Source organism: Alternaria alternata (genome assembly GCF_001642055.1).
Source record: "Alternaria alternata strain SRC1lrK2f unplaced genomic scaffold CC77scaffold_3, whole genome shotgun sequence".
Lineage (NCBI taxonomy): Eukaryota > Fungi > Ascomycota > Dothideomycetes > Pleosporales > Pleosporaceae > Alternaria > Alternaria alternata.
The window spans coordinates 530955-555535 of NW_017306192.1; the positions used below are offsets into that span (position 1 = coordinate 530955).

The 24581-nt window shown below is 51.2% G+C and overlaps 9 protein-coding genes and 1 non-coding gene across 10 annotated transcripts; 6 read left to right on the top strand and 4 right to left on the bottom strand.

The window, feature by feature from the left end:
- The first annotated feature begins 177 nt into the window (after window positions 1–177).
- On the top strand, window positions 178–283 carry CC77DRAFT_t12. The gene has a single exon. It is a non-coding gene; the product is annotated as a tRNA-Met (tRNA).
- Window positions 284–843: 560 nt separating this feature from the next.
- On the bottom strand, window positions 844–2985 carry CC77DRAFT_518532 (hypothetical protein). Its single transcript, XM_018531999.1, has 2 exons — window positions 2043–2985; window positions 844–1967 (listed from the first exon to the last, which is right to left on the bottom strand). Exons 1-2 carry the CDS (start codon window positions 2648–2650, stop codon window positions 989–991), a joined length of 1587 nt encoding a protein of 528 aa, XP_018389814.1. The 5' UTR covers window positions 2651–2985; the 3' UTR covers window positions 844–988.
- A 336-nt stretch (window positions 2986–3321) lies between these two features.
- Window positions 3322–4465, top strand: CC77DRAFT_1005405 (hypothetical protein; the record flags this gene model as incomplete). The annotated part of the gene is made up of 2 exons (XM_018523344.1): window positions 3322–4211; window positions 4261–4465. The coding sequence occupies 2 exons, from the start codon at window positions 3322–3324 to the stop codon at window positions 4463–4465; spliced, it is 1095 nt and encodes a 364-aa protein (XP_018389815.1).
- Window positions 4466–5016: 551 nt separating this feature from the next.
- CC77DRAFT_1081377 (endopolygalacturonase) lies at window positions 5017–6668 on the bottom strand (the record flags this gene model as incomplete). The annotated part of the gene is made up of 3 exons (XM_018529333.1): window positions 5017–5674; window positions 5724–5938; window positions 5991–6668. 3 exons carry the CDS (start codon window positions 6666–6668, stop codon window positions 5428–5430), a joined length of 1140 nt encoding a protein of 379 aa, XP_018389816.1. The 3' UTR covers window positions 5017–5427.
- Window positions 6669–7559: 891 nt separating this feature from the next.
- On the top strand, window positions 7560–11238 carry CC77DRAFT_518671 (hypothetical protein). Its single transcript, XM_018532000.1, has 8 exons — window positions 7560–7868; window positions 7940–8646; window positions 8711–8868; window positions 8933–8942; window positions 9007–10159; window positions 10227–10519; window positions 10581–10862; window positions 10918–11238. Exons 1-8 carry the CDS (start codon window positions 7721–7723, stop codon window positions 11122–11124), a joined length of 2958 nt encoding a protein of 985 aa, XP_018389817.1. The 5' UTR covers window positions 7560–7720; the 3' UTR covers window positions 11125–11238.
- CC77DRAFT_1016773 (acetyltransferase) lies at window positions 10934–12890 on the bottom strand. The gene is made up of 2 exons (XM_018524276.1): window positions 12130–12890; window positions 10934–11752 (listed from the first exon to the last, which is right to left on the bottom strand). Exons 1-2 carry the CDS (start codon window positions 12391–12393, stop codon window positions 11210–11212), a joined length of 807 nt encoding a protein of 268 aa, XP_018389818.1. The 5' UTR covers window positions 12394–12890; the 3' UTR covers window positions 10934–11209.
- A 1993-nt stretch (window positions 12891–14883) lies between these two features.
- CC77DRAFT_1016775 (ribosomal RNA-processing protein 8) lies at window positions 14884–16823 on the bottom strand. The gene has a single exon (XM_018524277.1). The coding sequence runs from the start codon at window positions 16730–16732 to the stop codon at window positions 15014–15016; it is 1719 nt and encodes a 572-aa protein (XP_018389819.1). The 5' UTR covers window positions 16733–16823; the 3' UTR covers window positions 14884–15013.
- A 419-nt stretch (window positions 16824–17242) lies between these two features.
- Window positions 17243–18679, top strand: CC77DRAFT_518837 (hypothetical protein). The gene has a single exon (XM_018532001.1). It carries the CDS (start codon window positions 17493–17495, stop codon window positions 18621–18623), a length of 1131 nt encoding a protein of 376 aa, XP_018389820.1. The 5' UTR covers window positions 17243–17492; the 3' UTR covers window positions 18624–18679.
- A 1310-nt stretch (window positions 18680–19989) lies between these two features.
- On the top strand, window positions 19990–20362 carry CC77DRAFT_1016776 (hypothetical protein). The gene has a single exon (XM_018524278.1). It carries the CDS (start codon window positions 20009–20011, stop codon window positions 20312–20314), a length of 306 nt encoding a protein of 101 aa, XP_018389821.1. The 5' UTR covers window positions 19990–20008; the 3' UTR covers window positions 20315–20362.
- A 1761-nt stretch (window positions 20363–22123) lies between these two features.
- On the top strand, window positions 22124–24419 carry CC77DRAFT_518853 (lactose permease). Its single transcript, XM_018532002.1, has 6 exons — window positions 22124–22399; window positions 22452–22860; window positions 22925–23201; window positions 23267–23506; window positions 23573–23678; window positions 23733–24419. Exons 1-6 carry the CDS (start codon window positions 22352–22354, stop codon window positions 24267–24269), a joined length of 1617 nt encoding a protein of 538 aa, XP_018389822.1. The 5' UTR covers window positions 22124–22351; the 3' UTR covers window positions 24270–24419.
- Window positions 24420–24581: the final 162 nt, after the last annotated feature.

The following is a 24581-nucleotide window of genomic DNA, read 5'->3' on the forward strand; positions in this document are numbered from 1 at the left end:
GCAACCCCCTGGTGCCCCTCATCCAACAAACTCTTCTTCTCCGCCCCACCGAACCCAACGACGGAGTTTGGCAAAACTCAAACGTCGGTTTTTCGTGGCAAACCTCTCAATATAGGGGGTTTTCTCTCCAAAACTTCCATCAATCACCTCCATCATCGCTTGGTGTAGCGATTTCCCGTCTCCTTGGTGTAGTTGGTTATCACGTGGGTCTCATATCATCATATATGACTGCTAGAATACAGCAGATATCCCAAGGCCGCCAGTTCGAGTCTGGCAGGGGACAGCTGAATTTTTGCGCCTGCGCAAGCCATGCGGGTGATTGGGGCTTGCTTTTTGCTTGTCTGCAGTGTTGCACATGCGTCGCTATTCATCATATTTTTTGGAATCACAACAATAATTTATGGAGGAAATTATAGTGTACCGCGCATCAATTTTTGAACCTGCTAATGTAATACACAACCATAATTCCGACGCGTGGCTGATTTCTGTATCGCTTTTCCGCAAATGGTCCATGTTTTTGTCAATGGGGTTGTGACGTTTCCCGCACGTAGCAAACTTCACCGCAGATTTCCACTACCAAAAACGGCAACTACAACAAGGCGTAGATTACAGCACTATCAGAGGGGCAGAACGATGAGGGGCAAAGGTGCGAGGGGCGCGGCGGGGTGGTCTTGGAGGGGCAAACCTGGGTTATGTTGAGGGAGGGGCACGCAAGACATCTCGTGAAGTTGCTCACGGCTGAGCTAGCGTAATGATATGAAACGAGACGAAATATGCTGGTGGGTCTGTCGTGGTCAAGTGATTGTAACTAATGCCTTCCAAAGAGATTCTTGTCTGTCTGCCAAGGGAAGCATTTTTCTGACCAGCGCCTCAAGTCAAGGTCAGCAAGTCTCGATCGCTTGGATAGAAACATCGTTTACTTCAGTCAATGCAGAAACTCCATTGATGAGTCTAAGTAGCTTAGGCCGCCTCTCGAATTCCACGAAAATCAATACACGTATGCGCTTGCAGCTGATCTGGGGGTATTTGAACCACTTCCCATTGGACTTGAGCCTGGGCTTAAGCCACCTCTTCGTCCGTCGGACCCAAGAATTCTTTCGAGCTCCTCTGCTTGCTTGTGCACATGTTGAAAATAACTGCCTTCGATGCTCCTCTCAGCCATGGCGTTGTTGTCCTGTAATACATTGAGGCAGAAGAACACCATGTTTCCTAATAGAATGTTGCTCTTCATGTCAACTTGCGATGCGACTTCGTGGGCACTGACCTCTTCACCATCGTTGATGTACAGCTTCGTCGTGTATGTCGCAGTGTCGAAATCAATGTGTGAGAACGGCGCTTTGAGCGCCATCTCCGCGAGAACGAGCCCGATGCGGAAGATTTGGATATGTTTGGAGAGGTCGCGACTGTCTCTTCTCTCACGGTTGCTTTTGTAGCATTTCTCCAAGGTGCGCGTCGTCAATGACTGGCCAGGCGCTGCGGTTAGCATGCTGATCCACTTTCCATCCTTGGTCCTGCGCCAGCGTATGTTCGAACAGTCGAGGAAAGACAGCCATTGGCTCCCTATCAATCGGAAACAGCCTTGCGCGACGCCAATTGCTATCGCGTTTTGATCCTGCGAGTATAGTTTTTGTGAGCCAAGATAGACGTTCTGGTCGCGAATCGTACTCGATAGAGGCTCCTTGTATTCCAAATCACAGAGGAGATTTGTCGGCGGATTCTTGACGATGAAACCTGCCGATGTAGACAAGGTTGGTACCATGTAGCAACTATCCTGCGTCTTGCTTGCAAGAGTTGACAGGGCAGTGGCGAGGTCGTTTGCGACCATGGATGGATCGTGGACGGCCTTGATGGTAACGGGCTGTACAAGGACTTCGTGGCTTGTTCCATGCATACTGAGTAAAAACGCAAAGTCGCGCCTATGAACTCGAGGAACTGAAATGCCGATGTGCAGTCGATGGCTCAATGCGCTGCACCGATGAAGCCGCTCAGCGTCTTTCTGGGCACGAACAACATCTAGTAACTGGCTCTCAATCGTGTCTGACCTTCTGTCTCCGGCCCTGATGATCAGGTGCCGCCCAGGGAGCCGTTCAATCTCTGAGAAAATGTCCACGTGCTCTTTTTCGAGGTAGAAATCAGAAAGGCGTTCCAGTGTGGCGAGCTTCTGATTCAGCCGCTTGAGACGCATCTCTAGGTCGTATGATTTTCCCAGAACGCTCAAGAAAAATCTGCGCGACCATGTGCTCTTGCGTTGTATCTTTCGGAGGCATTCTTTGACTCGTTCTTCGTGACCAATATCTTGGTTTTCTCCATAGTAGGTGCGCCCTTGCTCAACTTTGAGAGCAAGGCCTCTGATTCGGCTGATGTCGCTCTTGACGTTCCCTGTGATTATGTTGATAGTACCGATTGTGGCTGTTACGCGCTCATGACCCTCTTTTCCAAAGAGAATTCTAGTGTAAATATTGGGTCGATGAATCTGTATGTCGTACTTGTATTGCCAGCTGTCAAGAGAGATTCTTGCGAATTCGAGACCCTCCTCGATGTCGAAAAGTCGCTCAGACAGTAGCTTCCACTGTTCGATTTGCAGTGCGAAGGTGTGCAGAGCCTTTACTGCTGTATAGAGATTTGAGATAGTAGCCAGCACTTCAGCCATGGCGTATTCAGAATGACTGCCGTGTTATCTTGAAGACGTAGTTGGTACGTAATTTCGATGACGCAAAGCGCACGCGGAGTAGGCGGAAAGGACCTTTGAGCTATGCGCAGCTCGATCGCAATAACATGCAGCTACTGAGGGTAGATGTTATAACGCACGGTGTTGTCTAGAATGTAATGTGGGTACTGAGTGCCAGGTCGAGCAGAGGCGGGTCGATGTGATGGATCAAAAGAGAGTAGCCAAGGATATTAGATAGTTGGTAGCATGACCCATGAACTATTGCGGCTGAACTAATGCGAACGTTCAGCTCGTCGGTATTGGTGTGGGGTATCGCGGCAAGATTGGTTGTAAGCACACTGCACAAGGATGAGGTCACCGTTTGGTGGTACTCAGCCCCCAACGGCCCCCAACGATGTCAGAATTGGGCTTCCTGTTCAGGTGTTTGGGTCGCACTGATCATATGAGCCTAAATTCCTCCATCTCCTTGATTCTGTTGACTTTCTGACCCCACTCACAGATTCCCTCTGCAATGGGGGGCGGTGCAAGAAGAAAGATTTGACGCATGCCTGTTATCCCCGTAGTACCTTGCCATCAACACTGGTGCATCTCGACTGGCGCCACAGAACAAGCTCTTGAGTGACTGATCTCTTCCCCTGGCTCAATCCTACACTATGGCACCATCTTCAGTTGAGATCGATGAGTATGATCGACATCCGAGCCACCTTCGGTCGCGTTCAGGAAGCTATGTCGATCACATAGAAGAGAAGACGAGATGGGACCGGAGAAGCCGCGAAAGAGAGATGAAACGTTACCATGACAGCCGCTATGGTACAGCCTCATTTTCAAGGTCTTCCAATCAACCTACGCCTGACCGACTCGGCGTTCCTGTATTCGAAACAACAGGAAGGACGCGATCGAGTTCAGATGCGAGCAGAAGACCTAGAGAACCAGAACGAAGGTACAACACACAGGAGGTGCGCCCGAGCACTGTCCCAGTCGACAGGTACGATCTGACCAGCGAGCCAATCTTACCCAGTCAGTCAACTGTCGTGTATGAGCGAAAGATGCAGCACCAGAAAAAGCCAAGCATCAAGGTGGAAATCCACCAAGATAATCCTCCCTTGTCCGTGAGCGGCACCTTTGCGCCAAAGAGGAGCCCAAGCGCTAGTCCAAGATCACGTACTGCACAACCTCAGCTTCAGTACCAATATGCAACAATTCAAAACAAGCTCTACCAAATCAGCAGTACATGCGCGCCATACATCGACGTTGAAGCAGCAGAGCCTCAAGACCTCACTTTTGAAAAGATAGTTGAACAGACTAAAGCCTTTTCTTTCGATTTGCGGGTGTGGGCTCATCTTGCGAACATTGAGGGTATGGCCAGGGTCGATTCACGTAAAAGGGAGGTCGTGGATGCTGCATCGCGAAGCCTGGACCGCCTGCTGGATCAGATAACGACCTTGAACGACGCTTGTTTCAGGGCCAAGCCGCGGGATCTAAAGTTTAAAGTGCTCCCTGAAGTCGAAGATGACAGCTTGTTCGAAGATGGAGATGACGACAGGTACGTGCCTGTAGGACGCGAACACGATTGTGCTGACAGATGGTTTCAGCTGTGATTTAGACCCTACAGAGACTCTGAGCTTCGCTATCCATTCCAGTCTACACAGCATCGAGCTGCAAATCCAAAACCTCAAGCGCTTGAGTCGGACGCTGCAAGAGGCCACACCAGATGCGAAGAGCGAGGTTATGGCGATCGCGGGGCTCGTAGCGGAGACAGTAAAGTACTTTGGATCGCAGGAAGCATTGAGTCGCTGATCAATAAACGAACAAATTGCTGGGAGGAAGGGGTTGGAGGACGGACGCCATGCGAACTTGCATTAGCCGGATAAGAGTTTGTAGTTTCTTGGTCCATTTGAGAGATCATTTAGCATATGTGCAAGGTGCGAGGTTACAATTGACGTGTGCTTTAAGGCGATTGCGTTTCCAGATTTCGGTGCATTGATCTTGCAGCGTGAGGAATGCGGCATGTGTGAAGAGCGATGGGTTGGTTGTGGCTGCTGGGACCCTCGCGTCATGCCTAGGTAAACTAAAAGCCTCCAAGATTGGAAGGCAGGGCTCGGCGCAACCACTGCAGCCACCGCCGTCATGTTTTACGAGAACCCCACACGCTATATCGATTGGGTGGATGGAAGATCCAAATCACCGAGGACCGTTGGGTCCTGAACTGAGCGTCGATTTCCAAGAGCTTCTACGACGCGTTGCGAGCGTGAAGAATGAAAAAGAGAGGCTGGTCAGTACGCTAACCTCACGCTACGTCATCGCTGTTCCCTACTTGGTCGAAAATCCGGCATAACAGTAACAAACCAGACGTTGGCAGTGGCACCATACTCTCGATTTCAACTCTTCGCAGTATGAACCACATTGTCTCCAACTGTTCTGCAGATGGTACGGTGCCTCCCGTCAGAACTTCGGGGAAAGATCGCCATCCACGGTCCATCGTGCATGTCTGGTTCCAATCCCGGCATACTGAAAGTCTCGAGACACTGAGCGAGGGAACATGTTCGTAGGAAGGTGTGTATTGGCTAAATGAGATTCAAGAAGGACTCAAAGCCCTCACCTTTCCGAACATCTTGGAAAGAAGAAGCGAATATTTACAGCGCAGCACAAGGAAAGACTGCAGGATCAAGCAACATGCCAGATTCTAGGAGAATTGTGCATCATCTCAACCGAGCCAAACTCAGGTATTTCCACCCAAGGCCCCGATTACCTTCAAGCACTTACGAACACTTGGTAACGCTGGGCACGTTGGAGCACTTGTCATAGGTCTTACCACCAGTAACGTCGACACCGGTCCAGGTCCAGCCTGTGCAAGAGCCTTTGCCACAGGTGACAACGACGTCGTAGCCGCTGCTGGAAACACCACCAGTGACGTTGTCAAGTGTCAAGGCGGTGATGGGGACACCAGTGTCCGCGTCACCATGAAGGTCACCGCCATCGTAGTTCTGCTCAATAAGAACGCCATACCTGGAACGTATTAGAATTTGGCAATGGGTGAAACTTTGAGAAAACGTACTTGGAAATCTCAGACAGAGTAATATCTTCATAGGTGACTTTGTTAATCTTGCCGGTTGTGCCAACCTTAGCCTTGACGCGGACACCGTTGACAGACTTGGTGACCTCGGAATTGGAGAAGGTGACAGTGTCGACAGTGTTATCGTCACGACCACCAACCGAGCCAATGGATAGACCGTGTCCACCGGAGCAGAGGCCGTTCTTGAAGGTGATTTCCTAGCCGACTTGTTAGTAGGTGCGAATACCGCAATTTCATGTCATTACTTACGGTACCTGAGTTGACAGCTACGCAATCATCCTGGTTGTAAACCTTAGCGCCATCAATGATGACGTTGTTGCTGGAGCCAATATCGAAACCATCTGTGTTGTGGCCCTGCTCGTCCTTGTCGCCGTCGGACGCATCAATAGTCATGTCTGTAATGGTAAGACCATCGCAGCCGTTGATACTAACGACTTGGACGGGAGGGTTCTTGATGGTAATGCCGGTGATGGTGGAGTCGGTCAGTTTGTGAGCGGAGAAGAACTTGGGCTTGGTCTTTCCACCATTTCCACCCTTACCGTCCCACCAACGAGCACCATCACCATTGAGAACAGATCCCTCGGCGCCCTTGACAGTGATCTTCTTTCCTTGGATGTCAAGAAGAGGACCCTTCCACTCCGAGTAGCCCCAGGTGGTGGTACCCTCGAAGATGACAGTAGTACCGTCAGCCAGACTAGAGAGGTCCAAAGTTGTGCCTGAAGGGACGGCAACGTCGGAAAGGACCATGGTAGCACATGATGACTGTGACTTGGAAGCCTCAGCAGCTCCGTTGGAGCCTGAAAAAGTGCAGCTGGAGGCACGCTTCACGACTTCGGGCTTGGGTGCAGGAGTGATGGCTGGGGCCGGAGCTGCAACAGCAGACGCCGCCAGCGACGTGAAGAAGATACCAAGAGTTAAGGCAACCATTGTGAAAGATGCTTGATATTGAAGAGAAGCTTGAAGGAGTGAGTGAATTGCTTGGTTGCTTGGCCTACATGCTTGGTACGCCACATATATATACAGATTTCTAGCAATGCTATACACGCATGTCAATGACTTAGCTATCAGCTTCCTACTCATGTATCGATGGTACAGTCTACGTTCCCATCATTTCCCGAGTCGAGTTTCTCCATAGTGAAAGATGAAGGATTGTTTCGAAGTCCTCCAATAAGTGGAGAGCATGGAGACGAGATGAGAGAGACGTAATCGCTCGAAGCAACACTTGCTCAGTGCGTGTGTGTCGCCAAGGGACTTTTGTTTCAAAAAATCCTCCAATGGGTGGACCCGCTAAAGATCCACATGTCCAGACCTGTCGTTCGAAAGGCACCCCCGTTTTCGCGTCAATGCATTACCAGAACCGTGTGACAAGCATCGGGAAACACGGAAACTAAAATGCTTGACTCTTTTGCAGCCCGCCTCAGGAGAAGGAACATGGGAAAGCTCTCTTCCGTGGATGAGGTAAGGTCTCAAAAGCGGCTAGCCCTTCCGCCGGACATTAATTGCACATCTGCGTTGTTCCCAGCGGTTCGCGGTTCGCGGGTCGCTCACGTTTTCGTTCCGATCTCTGTGGCTGCGATTCCAAGGCCAACAAAAGACACAAAATGCATGCTGCTGGACTCTCCCATGACGCGTATCGGACTTGTCCCTTCCTGTTAGGGCAAACCTTCCGCTGGCAAGCTTCCTTCACAAGCACCTCGGCATTCTCGGGCAGATGATGTTCCCCCTTCTCCGCAAAACGCCACATCTGGGGTCTTAGTACCTTGCATATATTACCCCGCGGCCTCGCTTGCAGCAGTTCTTCCATGGCAAACATTATACCGTCAATGATATCGTTCCGTGAAGCGCAGGTCCGGAGGACGATCTTCGACCGCGGCTGAAATCTGCGGGCTAGTTGCATGCGAGCTCCAAGGCAGGGTTATTGAGCAAAAGTCGCGTCGCGTCCAGTATTGAACCTTTTTCTGGTCACTGAGCAAGTCAAGATGCGGTTCTTCCATCTTTTTGCTGTCGCGATCTCGCTGTTCTTTTGTGCATTGGCTACCGACAATGGCCTTCAAACGGACGTGGAGTGGGATAATGGATCGCTCATGGTCAATGGCGAGCGTGTAATGATTATGAGTGGAGAATTCCGTACGTTGATGAAATGGAATGAACAGACCGTACATGAAAGACATGCTAATCCTTGCATGTGTACCTCTCAGACTACGCTCGTCTCCCCGTTCCAGAGCTATGGCTCGACGTCTTCCAGAAGTTCAAGGCGAACGGCATGAATGCTGTCTCGATCTACTTCTTCTGGTCGTATCATTCGGCATCGAAAGGCGTGTACGATTTCACGACACCTGGAAAGGACATTCAGCGCCTGTTTGACATGGCCAAAGAAGCCGGCCTCTACGTGATTGCACGGCCAGGGCCCTACTGCAACGCCGAAACTAACGGTGGTGGTTTCGCGCTTTGGACCAGCGACGGGAGTGGTGGCAAGTACAGAACATCAGATGAGACCTATCGGCAAGCATGGTCGGAATGGATTGCTGAAGTTGGCAAGATCATTGCGAAGAACCAGATCACCAATGGTGGACCAGTCATCCTAGCGCAAGTCGAGAACGAACTCCAGCAAACTCGTTACGAGGCCGACAACACATTGGTCATTTACATGGAACAACTTAAGACCGCCTTCAAAGACGCAGGCATCATCGTACCTTTGTCACACAACGAAAAGGGCTTCAGATCGAAGAGTTGGTCCACTGATTACAACAATGTCGGTGGCGCGATCAATGTTTATGGGCTGGACAGCTACCCCGGTGGCATGAGCTGCACAAATCTCGACACTGGATTCAACCTGCCGAGAACGTACTACCAGTGGTTTCAGGAGGTCTCCCCCACTCAACCTGAATATCTCCCCGAGTTCGAGGTAAGTCGTGACCTTACTAAACGCATGTGGAACATACACTGACCTGTTGTCTTCACCTCATTAGGGAGGGTGGTTCCAACCTTGGGGCGGTTACTTCTTCGATCAGTGCTTGGCTGAACAGAGCCCTGAATTTGCGGATGTTTTCTACAAAGGACTAATCGGACAGCGCGCTAGTCTTTTGAATCTGTACATGGCCTATGGAGGTACAAACTGGGGACATAGGTGAGTCGGGACTGCACGAAATGCATTTGAGACGTACACTAACTTGGTACCTCCATCTGAACAGTGCCGCCCCCGTACGTAACTCCTGTTCATGAACTATATTTGAAACATATACTGACTTCATACTCCCATACTCAGGTAGTATACACCTCCTACGACTACGACGCACCACTACGCGAGACCAGGGAGGTACGCGACAAGTTCAAGCAGTACAAGCTTCTTGCCCTCTTTACCCGTGTTAGTAAAGGCCTGCACAACACCTTCATGGAAAACAACGGCACCGCAAATGCAGTCGACAATTCAGCCATCTGGACCTGGCAACTCAAGAATCGCAATACAGAGAGTAGATTCTACCTCGCCGAGAACAACAACACGCGCACCCGTGCTGTGACTGATTTCTCGATGACGGTCAAGACATCTGAAGGCGATGTTAAGATTTCGAGCTTACAGCTTGCGGGTCGACAAAGTCGATGGGTAATTACAGATTACTCTGTGGGTAATGAGACGCTACTTTACTCGTCGGCTGAGATCGCGACCTACGGTTTGTTCAATCGACCTGTCATTGTCTTCTACACACGCGAAGGACAGGCGGGAGAATTTGCTTTCAAATCGCAGAGCAACCTGACATTCAAAACGTACGGCGCGAAATCAGACATTGCAAGCGCATCGTCGAACAGCACATACTCAAGCTTTTCTTACACACAAAGCAAGGGGGCAACGGTGGTAGAGTTCTCAAATGGGGTGCTTGCTTACTTGCTCGATATACCAACTGCGTACACCTTTTTCGCGCCAGCAACGACTAATGATCCGAATGTCACTCCCGAGCACCAGATCTTCGTACAAGGACCGTATCTAGTTCGCTCAGCTAGCATATCAGGTGGTGCAGTTTCTGTTATTGGCGATAATGCGAATGCGACCACCATCGAGGTATACGCCGGCTCTGGTGCGGATACAATATCCTGGAATGGAAAGGAGCTCGCTACAACGAAGACACCCTACGGCTCCCTCACTGCCGCAATCGATGGTACCAAGGACCGCGACATCACTCTTCCAGAGCTTTCAAACTTCAAAGCGGCTGAATCCTCCCCCGAGATCCAACCCTCATACGACGACAGCAATTGGGTAGTCGCCGACAAGAACACCACACTAAGCCCTGTAAAGCCCCTAACTCTTCCTGTACTCTTCAGCAGTGACTACAAGTACTACACTGGGGCCAAAATCTATCGCGGATACTTCTCAGGCAAATCTGCAACATCCCTCAACATCACAGTTCAGGGTGGCGTGGCTGCGGGTAAGATAACCCCTTGTACGGATTGTACACGAGACACACAAACTGACTTTGTACATGAGTATATTAGGATGGAACGCATGGCTGAATGGGAAGTCGATTGGTTACCATCCTGGTAACGCGTCGCAAACTTCGACGACCGCATTGCTGTCTTTCAAAAACATCACATTGAAGGATGAAGGCAATGTTTTGACAGTAACAACGGACTATACTGGCCATGACCAGACATCAACAGGCCCAGCCGGCGCAGAAAATCCTCGTGGTATACTCGGTGCACAGCTCCTCAGCGGCAACAATACCAAGCTATCCTTCGACCAATGGAAGATCCAAGGTAACGCGGGCGGAGAGCGTAACATCGACCCTGTTAGTGGTTTTCCTGCACAAAACGCATGTAAAACATACACTGACTTTGTACGACCTTTAGGTTCGCGGCCCCATGAATGAAGGCGGTCTCTACGGTGAGCGTCTTGGGTGGCATCTTCCCGGTTTCGATACCTCCTCCTGGGAGGATGCTAGCCCCACCACTGACGGCGTCCAAGGCGCCGCCATCCGCTGGTTTACGACGACATTCTCTCTTTCTATCGACTCCGATCTCGATGTCCCTGTCGGCATCGAAGTCGGGGCGCCGAAAGGTACCATTGCCCGTATGCTTCTCTTCGTCAACGGGTATCAGTACGGCAAATATGTTCCGCACATTGGACCACAGGTACGTTATGGCTGTACGACATGCATGTGAGACATGCACTGACTTGGTTTTCCAGACACGATTCCCTATTCCTCCTGGCATCCTCAATATGAAGGGCGAGAATGTTTTGAGCGTGGCGATGTGGGCGCAGACTGAGGCTGGAGCGAAGTTGGACACGCTGAAGTTGGTTGAGTATGCTAGGTATGAGAGTGGCTTCGCCTTTGCAAGCATCGATGGAAAGGCGTTGCAGGATCGATGGGAGGATAGGAGTCAATACGCATAAACTTTGGCAGGCTCGTACTAGATAGTGTATGATCTAGCCTACTGATATCAATCCATCAAGGGTCGACTTGGTCTGCCAGTTCCACTCAATATTCCCATCCATCATCTCCACTATCTTCAAAGTCTAGGACCATGTCTACCCAGTTTCCTCCACCATACTGGCATTTACTCGGGCCAATCTTCTTGAACCCCGCCTTCTCGTAGAACTGTATATATCGGTCCCTACAGATGAGCGCTATCCTAGATGCCACACCTGAGTCTTTGATTCTTTGTACGTAGCTCTGCAGTAATATCGAGCCGAGCCCTTTGCGCGCGAAGTTGGGATGCACACATAGCGAGTGCAGGCACACTGTCTGGCCGTCTTCATTGTGCCCTACTTTTGGCGTAAGCTGGTAGTTGGTCTTCCAGTCCTTGGGGTAGTCCATAGCGTCATCAGTAACAACAGGTGAGTTCGCTTTGGTTGAGATGATGTGGCCAATTATCACACGCTTCCGGTCAGTGTCGGTCGAGTCTAATGACGGAAACGAATGCAATTTAATAGTTTCGCCTAGTGGCCCTGATGTGGTGGGGTAGGCGGATGAGAAGAGGCCGCTACATAGTTCACCGCAGGTTCGCAGACGGTATTCGAGCTACAATTGGTCAGCGTCAGATCTGGAGATTTTGTATACCAGAGATGCTTGTAAACCCAGAGTCTATTGGATCAAGTCTTGAGAAGGAAGGGGCGTGGCACAGGAACGACCAAAATAGGAAAGAGCGACCAGCTAGTGTACGACAAACTCAATTGATGCCGTTAATGGATGCACGAGGGAGATGAGAGTTTGGTGCAATGTTGGATGAAAACAAGGCAGACGAAAAGCATGCAGACTTGAGAGTTGGAGTAACCTGGTGATGGAGAAGAGCGCACGGTGCGAGGCCTGATGGAGCCCAACGGTGGTACTGAATAAGAGATACAGGCATTGACTGTGATACTAGAGAAACAAGACAGACAGCAAATTGTTCTTCTCACCTTCTCGCGCGACGCGGCTTCAACCGGATCAAAGGCGGCATGCTCAAGCCAATCGCAGTCGTCAAGGTCGTCGATGTTCAGCAAAGAAGCATATGGACGAACTCCCATCTGCTTCAACCGCCCCTCCTGGGCAATGTTGGAGCTGCGATGGGGTACCAGACTAGATTGCTCGACGGGTTCCGGACTAGAGACGGTCTCAGGTTCTCTTGATAGTTGGGGCATGGCATCCAGCGTCTTCTTGTCTGCTAATAAGTCCCGAGGCATCTTGGCGGTCGATGGCAACAGACGTTGTGGTGGGTGGGCGATGGAAGGATACGGCAGGGAGGCAGGTGGATGCAGCTGTAGGAGGCCGAAGTGCAGCGATGGGTTTGTGGGTTCGTGGTTCCTGGAAGACTCACGAGACTCTGCGGCCTCAGCCCCGCCTTTACTAGCGGTTCGCTTCGCTTCGCGTTGCCGTTGCAGATCGTTCCGGGTTAGCTGGGGACGGGAGCTGACTCGGGGGAGCAGGCGGGGGCATGTTTCCTAGGTAGGTATTCTTGTGGTGGTGTATCATGTACTAATTCGCGACGTGACCGTGTTTCTCTCGGGAGCAGCAGGCGGTGCTAGCGGGGTGTGCTCAGCGGCGGCCTCGTCGGCCCATGCCCTGACTAGCAAGGTGGTGGCAATGGATTTACGAATGACGTGCAGTAGGAGGATGGGTGCAGCGGCGGCCAGACGATTCTCCTGCATGCTGCGTTGGGCCGACGTCGAGGCATGGCAGACGTGATGCTAGCTTGGGCCTACACGGCCAACGTCGTGGTTCCGTACGCTCGCCCACGACTGCGCGTCGATGCCTACGCCTGCGCGCTGATTCATCCGACGCTGGGTTCGCGGCTCCACTACGTTCCATTCCCTTCCAGCCCAGGCGGCGACCGCGTTCCCAAGGTTGCGACAAAAACACCACGGCCCAGTGCCTCCTTCCCTATAAGCTCCCTCCCGCGCACCGAGACATCACACAGTCGCCTCCCGCCCGACCCAAGCCAACCTCAACCACCCCGCGTGTCACATCCAGTGGCCTCATCCAGACGTGCCCGCATACGCCCCAACACGCGCTCCGGCCCACCATGTGAGTTTGTACCAGAGCCATTGCTGTGCCACGACGCTGCCCCGAGCACGCTGCTAACCCGCTGCTGCCAGGCCTCGCGTCACCATATCCATCACCGCGCCCGGCACCCAGGCCGACACAGACCTGCTGACGCTCGAACTGCCGCCGGGCAGCACCGTCAAGGACCTCAAGGGCTTCATCGAGGCCGACACCAACCTGCCCGCGGCGTCACAGAGCCTCTACCTGAACGGCCAGCCGGTAGCCATAGACACGCAGACACTCGAGGACGCCGGGGTACGGGATGGCGAGATGCTGGCCGTCGTGATGCGCCCCGCACCCCGACAGAACAGGAACCTCCAGCACCCGGGCAGGCCCGCCCAACCTGATCCAGAGGGCGTGCGACAGCTCGTCCTCAACGACCCCCAGCAGATGAACAAGCTGCGTCAGGGTGACCCGGAGCTCGCCGCCGCCGTCAACGACCCCACCCGCTGGAGAGATACATATGCCATGAGGCAACGACAGGCGGAGGAGTCGGAGCGCGAGCGTCAGAACCAGATCGCCCTGCTCAACGAGGACCCCTTCAACGTCGAGGCGCAACGAAAGATAGAAGACATTATTCGCCAGGACCGCGTTGTCGAGAATCTGCAAAAGGCATACGACGAGAACCCTGAAGGTACCAACACATCATTCCCAACAAGTCAAACACGTCCGACTCGCATTGAGCCCATGCTAATCTTTCACACAGTCTTCACCCGCGTGCACATGCTCTACGTCAACACCGAGGTCAATGGCGTGCCCGTCAAGGCCTTTGTCGACTCTGGCGCCCAGGCCACAATCATGTCCCCCGACTGCGCCGAGCGATGTGGTATCATGCGGCTGATGGACGTCCGATACGCCGGCATGGCGCGTGGTGTCGGTACAGCGCGCATTCTGGGTCGCGTACATCACGCCGAGATCAAGATTGGTGGCGCAGTCATGCCCTGCGCTTTCACTGTCATGGAAGGCAAGGATGTCGATCTACTTTTCGGTCTGGACATGCTTAAGCGTTACCGCGCCAAAATCGATCTTGAGAAGAATGCCCTGTGCTTCGAAGGTCAGGAAGTACCCTTCTTGCACGAATCGGAAATCCCCAGGAGCTTCGAGGAGGCCGAGATGAATGAACCGACTGTGTCTGGTCCTAATGGAGAGGAGATTGGTGCAAAGACGGGTGCTGTACGACCGAAAGGTAGCGCTGCAGCTGGTTCCTCGAATGCAGGTGCCTCATCTTCGTCGTCTCAACCTACACAGCAGCAAGCCCCACCCACAGCGTCCAAGGCACCCGCACCGTCTGCACCTAACAGCAACTTTCCCCGGGAACATGTTCAGCAACTTACCGGTATGTTTGGCTGCTCAGAACAAGAAGCCATACAAGCCTTGGAGATGTTCGGAGGCAACGTCGAACATGCTGCAAGTTTTCTCATCGGTTAGTGCATGCGGGAACATCAGGACATGCTCAGTATTGCTACACGGCGCTTGCCTGCCTTTGCCTACGACTTACTTAACATGGTTTCTACCATTTGAAGAGATGTGGATAATTCAAATGAGTCTTTAGATGAGGAGACGAGGAAACGAGTTCACGACATGGCATCGAATAGCATGCATGCGTTATCATTGAACAGGAATAGAAGCTGAAGAGTTTCCTATGAATAAATGCATCTTCACGAAGATCAGATAGATCAATTGATGAAAGGCTTTCAACGCCTGTTACATGCTTCTTGCCATGACAGTATACTCCCACACCTATTCGATTATACGCCCCGCTCACCTGATCTTGTACAGGCAAGGTTTCAATACCGCCCCATCCTTTTCGTCACCCTCATTCTCTCCCTCACCCGCACCAAATCTCTTCCCCTTGAGCCCAAACTTCATACCCCCGCCTCTCTGTGCCACAGCTCCTGCTTTCTGATCTTCTCTCGCATTCTTGCCCTTGCTCGGGTGTGCCGCCTTGACAAACTGCATCTTGACAAACATCTTGTTGCTCAGATCGATCGCATCCGCTGGCCTCTCCGGCAAAGCATCAAGCACAAATCCCCGCTTCCTCAGTACCTCGATGAATGCGGAAACATCTGTTCCCTCCTTGCCCTCTTGACCATCTACATTGACCGCGAGTTCAGCCTCGTCTTCAGAGTCAACGGGGCCTTCCTCAGGCGGCTTGTCTGCCTTTGCTTTCTTTACCTTAGGCGGTTTCTTGTCCATTGTCTTCTTGAGTGAGCCGATAGAATTTATGGGTACACCGCCCTTCTTCTTGTCTACGCGTCCAAATCGAGATTTGATCTCCGAGACCCACAGTTCGCCTTTCCAGCGAAGGATGCGGTATGCTTCGTCGATGAAGTCGAGCCAGTTTGTTCCCATAAGGGCGAGACAAAATATGGCTACGTCGACGCTATTTTCGGGGATAGGGAGTGCGGAGATGTCGGCTATGGTTACGAGATCGGCAGAAGGACCCGAAGGTTTGGACAAATCAAAGGAGTGGAATGTGAGGTTGAGGGACTTGAGGTGCGGTTGTAGGCGGTACGATAACGAAGCTGTTCCACAGCCTAGATCAGCGATTGTGCTGTGGCCTTTAAAGTCTCTGGGCAGTGGTTTCGCGTCGCCTCTGGGAGGTGCTATAGCTGTAGTCTCTTCTTCTTCAAAGCCTGGGCCTCTGCGGACTCCGTTCTTTGCTGGTCCTCTTCTGTCCTTCCGCGCGTCCTTGTTCCGCAATTTTCCTCTTACGAGTATGCTGTTCACGTAACCGTCTACAGGGTTCGATGGCCATACTTCGACCTGCTGGGCAAATCCACGGTGGTAATCTTCGAACATGGATGGGTCTTCCTTGAAGAGAGACGCGCTGTCGGCGGAGGGCTTCGTATAAAGTGCTTCGTTCAGGTGACGGAATCGCGCACTAGCTAGCTTGCTGCGCATAGATCGCTGGAGGGGTGTGAGGCCCTTGGGTTCGGGGAGGAGGTTTTCTAAGGCTGGGGTTTCAGAAATAGACTTCGTGCCGGCGGCATTTGCGGCGAGCAGTTTGTCAGCTTTGGACTCCTTCCTGCGCTTCTTCTTCTCGCGTTTTGACTCGCTCTCGGCCGTCGCGGGCTCATCCCCAGCAGACTTGGCAGCATCTGCTTTACCCTCTGAAGGTTCTGCTACCAGTGTAACCTCTGCCTCTGCTCCTTTTTCGCCATCTCCATCCATTGCCTTGTCCTTGTTACCTCCGGCTTTTCCTCGCTTTCTCTTCTTCCCGCGCTTCTCTTGCGCTGCCTCATCTGTCGCTTCTACGCCATCAGCCTCCGGCTTCTTGGTCTTCTCCACCTGCGTTCCTTTTCCTTTGGCTATATTGTCCCATTGTTCTGCCAAGTTGTCCGCGTTAATCTGCTGCTCCTCGCGCTTCTCTTTCCTCTTCTGCGCCTTCTTCCCGGGTTTCGTGGAATCTTTCTGTTTGGGTGCCTCGACCTGAGTCTTCACCTGCGCGGCAACGTTCCACCCAGGAACAGCGAACATGTTGACGAGCTGGTGGAGACAAGTATGCGATAGTGACGTGAGATTTGGAAGACGCGCAAGAAAGTTCCTGGCACGGCTCGAAAATTTGGGCGGCGGAAGGTTTTACCGAGATGTGGGGCTTTAGCGCGGAGTTCGTCAACTCCACTTTGCTGGCACCGCATACAAGGGAGAAATTGAAGAGGTACGCTAAAGCTTTCTACTGCTCTACAGCCTACAACAGCACTAAGGTAATTATTATTTATATAGACATTAAGGTTTAAAGTCTACATTAACTTAGAATATCTGGTATTATTCTACAAAATACTGTTGTAGACTGCAGTAGGGAGGACTAGGTACTCCCGCTCCTCGGAATTTCCTTGTATACGGTACTGGAGCAGACTGGTCGCGTTCTCTTGGCACAGCTTGAAGATATTCGCAAAGTAGAAAAACCTAACGCGGCCCCCTCGCCGGGCCGATAGCTTTGCTTCTAAGTCAACTGCGATAGGTACCTAGCTGTCGATTGCGCAATGGTTCACTCTTACAAGTCAAGACTGTGTCATGTCTTGGATGAATACACTGTACAAGCACTTTGATGTCTCGCCTTTCCGCCAAAGTCATATGCATCACGCCTAAATACTTTGACAACCACACTGTTAGTATATCATGTCAACATCATATTCTGACTAGGTCTCGTACATAAAACCTTCTCGGTCCTTTCCAACGTATAAACTTTGCAGAGTTTACTGAACGCCAAACGCAGGTCATCGTTATCAACATTACCATGTCTACGTTGGGCGATATGCAGAAGCAGCTGTCCCACATTGTGGAAGAGGCGAAAACTAAAGGCTACAAGATCGAGGACGTCATCCCAGAGAATATGCAGAATCACTTCTCGGAGATGACTGAGCTCAACGCAGCACGCCAATATATTCATGAGATCCAGGCTCGTGAGCAAGATCTTCAGATCGATAACAACGCCCTACGAGCCAAAATCAAAGAGAAAGAAGCCGAGATCAATGACCAGCCAGCTGAATTCAAGGCTCTCAAGGTTGATCTCCAACAAGCGTACCGCCAGATCGATTACTACCGCGATCTTTCTGAGGACTCCCAACGGCGTGCGCAACGCTACCATCGCGATCTTTCTCTTGCTGTCAAAGACCAGATTGCCTTCAATGAAGCTATTGCCAAAATTGAGCGTCTACAGAACGAGCTTGGCCAGCATCAGTCCACGATCCGGCAGCTACAAACAGAAAACGAACGCACGGCTGAGACATTCGCTCACCTCCGCGCACAAGACGCAAGACTCATAGCAGCAAATGAAGCCCAATTCGCTAATATTATGTCACACACTTCTCAAATCGAAAACGAAAACGAACTATTCAACGAAACGTTTACCACGCTCATTGACAAACTAGAGTTCGAGGTTTCATCCGCAGCCACTTCTGTCAATGACAAGGCTACCCTACTGCGTAAGATGGAAATACTGCACAACGCTATTTTCAGTGAGGTAGCACCTCTGAATCGCTTGTTCTCTCGTGCCCTCAAAGTGCTTCAAATTTACCAAATGCTTTTTCAATCGCTCTCCGATCCATGCAACTCTGACATAGCCAGTTTGCCGCTTGAACTGGATCCGCTTATTGAAGGTGCTATGCAGGACCTGTACGTTTACAACGAGGTGCACAGAACCATGTGCCAAGATTCAGGGCTTGCTGGGGAGCACATTCGTGTACATCTCAACGGTATCTCCAAGAGCGCGAACGATATGCTACAAAGCCTAAGTTCCATCAAAGGGGATATGGCAAACTTTCTAGCGCGTTTAAAGAAAGAGCCAGGTACGTGGGCGGCTATGAAGGCAAAGTTCGGTATATCTGGGAAGAAGAAGGTTATAGGGAAAAGGTTTTCTGTTCACTGAGGTGGTGGCAACGCTTTCTCAGCGTCGGTTTTAGCCATCTACTTCTTGGGTAGCCCTGTTATGTGATTCATCTTCATCGACCATTGCGTGCACAGTTGCAACAGAACCGAGTGAATTTCCTTGAAGCTTGCATCACCCTCAACACCTCCTTACAATTCGAGCCACATCTGCAGACACCGTGCAACTACAGCTTATAGATTCATCACTTCGATCAATTGTATTTTCAGGGCCTTCGTAAGATTGTTATATTATTTAGATACCCGAAAGGTCCAGATACTCCTAACGAGATACCATTGATATATGGGTTGTGGCTGTGATATAGGAGCACCGCTCTTTCTGATGCATGGTGGTAGGTAGTGGCTGGATCTCGGTGTGAATGCAATGCGAAGAAGGCCCACGAATGTGAACGCATAACGTCCAGCGAATAATCCTTACATAAATCACACACAGCGGCTTTACAGACCTATTAATACTCTTCCGTATTGCCATGATTTGAATCTTACTCTACAACAGACGTCATCGCTGGCATGTTGTCTTCACACGAACAGAGTGCTATGACATCAGGCTGTAATAACATGTTGTCTTACGATGATTTGGAGGCTACTGAACGGGCAGCTCTAACTCATCACTCGAGTATCTCGCATGCCACGGATACGGTGGATGACAGCGCAGATGAGTACCAGCCGGACGACTATGAGGAAGAGCACGACCATGAGGATGCAATGATGATAGATGCACCGGAAAGCACACACATTGGCGCTCCTCACACCATAGCTCACATGGACAGAGAGGCAAAACAGTATCGCTCCGACGAACAGGTCGGCTTCATCATTCTGACACGCGACAACAACAAGCCAGATGCCTACGGTACAGTGTCAGAAACACATGGGCCCCTTCCATGGCCAGGTGTCGCCAAAGCATACAACGAGAAGTACAAGCTCTGCGTCGGCCCAGCGGCGATGGAAAAGCGTGCACGGCAACACCGAGGCGCTTGGATGGTAAAGCATCCAACTTATCCAACCAGCATAGTTTATACGAAGAAGGCCAAGACATCGCAAGGTCGGCGTGTAGACGGTCTGGTCGTCAAGCCCGGTGAATCACAGACACCTGCCGAACCGTTCGAAGGTCACATCTTCAACCACCGTGTTGGTGACTATATGCTCGACTCGGACGACGAAGAAGACTGCAAGATGAATGTCGGCGGTTGGGTACCACCAGACATCGTTCGCAATCAGGTGGCAGACCTCAGTAGCTACCTAGATCAACTGAGGTCAGCACAAATCGGAAATTTTGTGATAGAGGTTTTTGATGCGCAGAACGTATCGCTGGGGACTATTGTTGCTGACCGTGAAGACCTTGTAAGTTCCCCGTTGTTACAACGATTAATGAACGGTAATGGTAGGACACAAGTGCAGCTTCATTGCTGTGCCACCACAGTCGTTCAATCGTACGTACGCTGTACCTCATCCAAAGGGCTGGTTGAGCTGCCAGCACATCTTCTTCGCGATAGTAGCTTGCTCATGAACTTGTGCTGCTTCGCCACGCAGCTCGAAGATGACTCGGTTCGTGAGCTGATATTAGCTCTATGGCACCGTTTCGCCGAGTCGAATACAGAAGTCAGTCTAGGTCTCGAAGACCTTAACCTGCTTTTTGAATGTACCTGCAGTGGGGATCCAGCGCGAGAGTTCTGAACTACCACTGTTTGTACTATGGGGTTGGCTGCCCAGCTCATCAAAATGGGCGAGTGCAATGTGAATTTGATCGCCGAGATCCAGGACGTGGTGGCAAGAGCTTCTGTGTGAATAGTGCGTCAAGAGCAGCTGGTCGCCACAACGGGATCCAGGGCTTTCCATCACATGAGTGACCAGTGATCGATAGAGCTCGACGCCGCGGAAATGACCTATGTATTCAAGATCAACTAGTCTATTCCTTTTCGCTGTAGTGTCGTCAGAAGCGTTGTACTCCGTGCTCCGCCTGTGGTCTTTCCGCGGTTCGTACCGACTAGTATCTTTCTTGCGTAGAACGAGATGAAGAATACGGAAAATTCGCGAACAACTCCGAGATATAAGTGTAATCCCGCTGCAGCCAATTCGTTGGAGGCCCAGATCTAGCCCAGCATGAACTAAAATCTCCGTATACTAAAGCCTTTAGAGTTTGACTTGGGAAGTCTTGCTCGAACGAGGATGCATCCGGAACGAGGTCTAGGGATATCACGAGATTTCAAAGACATATTTCAAGCCAAAAGGATTCCGGTGTAGGCATCTAGTGCGTAACCGAACCGGACCGGGTTACCGATGCCTAGAAGATGGGTGACAGGTTTGCTTTACCTTGGCAGATCAAACTTTTCATCAAATCATTAGTTGTGAAGCCAGAATGGTCAATAGGCCGGACTTAAATTCTTCGCTTAGTTATCTAATGGCTTCCGCCTCCTAAGTCGAATCTTGTTCACGACGATAGCATACTGCTGTGACATACCTAGGCAACCTTGGCAGATCAATAATCATCCATCGCCGACCGTACGTTGCATTTCAGCCAAGCAGTCACGGTCCGTTTCAAGGCGAACAACGAAGGCGTCGTGAAACCGTTAGCTTGAATATGTTTACTTTACTGAAGCTGGCACGGAGACGTCCTCTCCGTAGCGCCTGTCCCCCTTTGTGTTAACCCCGCGGGAAGGTCGCAGTAGCGCCATCGCTTATGGCTGGGCATCAGAGGGATGGGGATGCCTCCGTTGCACCACAACATCCTCACCCCATCACTTGTCCATGACACGCCAGCGTGAAAACACTTAGCTCTTAACGAATTGATTCTACTTTTGACCTCCGACATGCATCGAGGCGCTTAGAGCCGATTATCATGCAGGATCAAGCGTCAGCGACTTCTCAGCAAACGCCCCTAGGTTATGCTGTACCATGCGCTCGTGCCAATCCTTCGAGCTTATTCGCGGATAAAACTGCTACTATCAAGATGGGCCCTGTCTACACCTGAGGCGGCCGCACACCAGCGCTCGTTCCTCTATACAGCGTGACCATGCTGATAGTCTTGTGCAGAGATCGCCCAGCGCCTCTGTTGATACCAGCGATCTTCGTTCCAGCATGTGTTGGATGCTGTCTGCTGATATTAAAGATTACCCTTCTAGCACCTAGGCGAGAGGCATACTCGGGAACAGGCGATCCTCTCAAAGCTGATGTGCATTCATTGTAGCAGCCTAGCCGAGGACAGCAAAGTGGATACCCTTGATGGACCAGGATACGTCCCAGGTTTCGGGGCCCCATCAAATCCCCCGCGTTTTACGGCGTCGCCATCTATCAGAAATGTGTTGGGTGGGCGGAGAGCGGCTTTGACTAGTGGCAGCTGCCGTAGAGCGCTCAGAACAATTGACTACGGTCCATGATTCCGAAAGATTCGACTCTCGCTGTACCATACCTCCCAAGCGTGTGGCGTCTGCACGCAAACGGGACGGTTGAGGCTTGTTCAACGTGCTGGAGCCGCTTCCTAATCAGGCCTACGGACCAGAGCCCTCCGTGGCCATTTAGCTCGGAAACATGTTTCCAGAACTGCGACTCCGACGGCACGCCGCTGGGATGCAGCATTAGCCGGACATTGCGGGCCATAGCCCGACATTCTGGCCATTGAAGGTCTACCCTTGTGTATTTCCGATTTTGTTTAATAGCTGAGCTGCATCCGAGTTGTATCCTGCACAGTTCACCTGGAGTATCTCCACCGCAGCAATGTCGGACATCAAGGAGTCTCATGTCACTACAACCTCAGAGCATGGCGTAAGGTCTATCTTCAAATCATGAAATGCTAAGTTTACTTACACCTTAACAGGACCACAAAGGTGCCGTGGCTGATATCGCCGTCATTTCTGGCTCTGAAGCCATAGCAGAGGCCAAGCTGAAGGAGCCTGTAGTTCGTTTCTCTAGCTCTGCCATGCTACTCTACGTCTGCGCATTTGTTGGCTTCTTTTGCTCGACATGTAACGGTTTCGACGGATCCATGTTTAACTCTCTCCTTACCAACAATACATTCAAGGAGTATTACAACGTCGAGAGTACCGGAGCGTGGGCCGGTATTGTCACTTCCATGTACCAGATCGGTGGAGTTGTCGCTCTTCCCTTCATCGGTCCTGCCTGTGATACCTGGGGCCGCAGAATTGGAATGATGATTGGTGGAGTCCTTGGTTGCATTGGAGTAATCATTCAGTCGACTGCTCCTGCTTCCAACCCTGTCGGCCAATGTAAGAGACGCCCATATGAGAAGCCCGCCTTGAATACATACTAACCTCTCGCACCATAATTTAGTCATGGGTGGTCGCTTCCTGCTCGGCTTCGCGGTCCCAATTATGACAACAGCTGGCCCCCTTCACGTTATCGAGACTGCGCATCCAGCTCACCGAGGTGTCATTACTGGTCTTTACAACACTTTCTGGTTCGTGGGATCGCTTCTTGCAGCCGGTGTCACACGTGGAGCCGCAGACCTTGCAGGCAACCAATCCTGGAGGATTCCTGTCTGGCTGCAAATGCTGTTCCCAGCCCTGCTCGTTATACTTCCTCTTCTTCTCCCTGAGAGTCCTCGCTGGTGAGTAGCATATTCTTGCTATGTTTCATGCATACCTAGGTAGAATACATATTGATGAGATCTAGGCTGTACACCCGCGGTAAACACTCCGAAGCCAAGAAAACCCTTGCCAAATACCATGGTTGTGGCAACGAGGACAGTATCTGGGTCTCCATGCAAATCCGCGAGTACGAAGAGTACCTCAACATGGATGGAGGTGACAAACGCTGGTGGGACTACGGCGCTCTTTTCAAGACTCGTCCCGCGCGCTACCGTCTCGCATGCAACTGTATCGTTGCTATCTTCGGTCAATGGGCAGGTAACGGGTAAGTAAACCTCCCAGATGCAGTGTCAGAAGAAACGATGCTGACTTTGATTGTTCTATCACATAGTGCTGTCGACTACTTCATCTCCGGTGTTCTTGAATCCGCAGGCGTCACGGATGAGATCAAGAAAATGAACATCAACTTGGGCAAGAGCTGCATGCAGCTTGCTTTCGTAAGTGAAGTCGCTTAAATATCATTAATCGCTGTACTGATAGTTTGTACGCAGGCTGTTATAGGCGCTCTCTGTGTCGACAAACTGGGTCGACGCCCTATGCTAATTGGCACTTTCTCGACTGTAACCGTTATCTGGGCTGGAGCTATCGGCGCGGTCTCTTACCAGAACAAGACGAACAGCATTCCCGCAGGTAATGCCTTTGTTGCACTGGTCTTCCTATTCAACGCTGTCTTCGCCTTCGGTATCACCCCGCTCCAGGCTCTATATCCCGTTGAGGTGCTCTCATTCGAGATGCGTGCTAAGGGTATGGCTTTCTCCAACTTGTCACTCACAACGGCTATGTTGATCAACCAATTTGCCTACCCCATCGCTTTGGAGAAGATTGGCTGGAGGCTTTACATCGTCTTCGCCTGCTGGTGCCCCATACAGGCCTTTGTTGTCTGGCTCTTCATCCCCGAGACCAAGAACCGCACCCTCGAAGAAATCGACGACATATTCAATGCGCCCAACCCGAGGAACGCATCGCTCATCAAGAAGAAGCTCGCTACTGATGCACAAGGAAACATCCTCGAAGTCGAGAAGATCTAAGTCGCTTGTCACTCAATTTGTCTGTAGACGATACGCATGTCACACCTTTATACAATACTGCAAATTCAATACCGCGGTAGTAGTTATACTCGCTATACTCTTCTCTCAAACTGATGTATCTACCACTGTCTGCACACATGCTCCTTTCCTGGCCCTTGTTCGTATTGAGACGCTCTGTCGTCACTACGTTGAGGAAGGAAACTAAACATCTTATTACAGTAGAGTACTTCTTCCTACTACAACAAATTGTATTAGAGATATATAAACACACATAGAAACTCTAGAAGACTACAATGCTATCAATGTTTACAA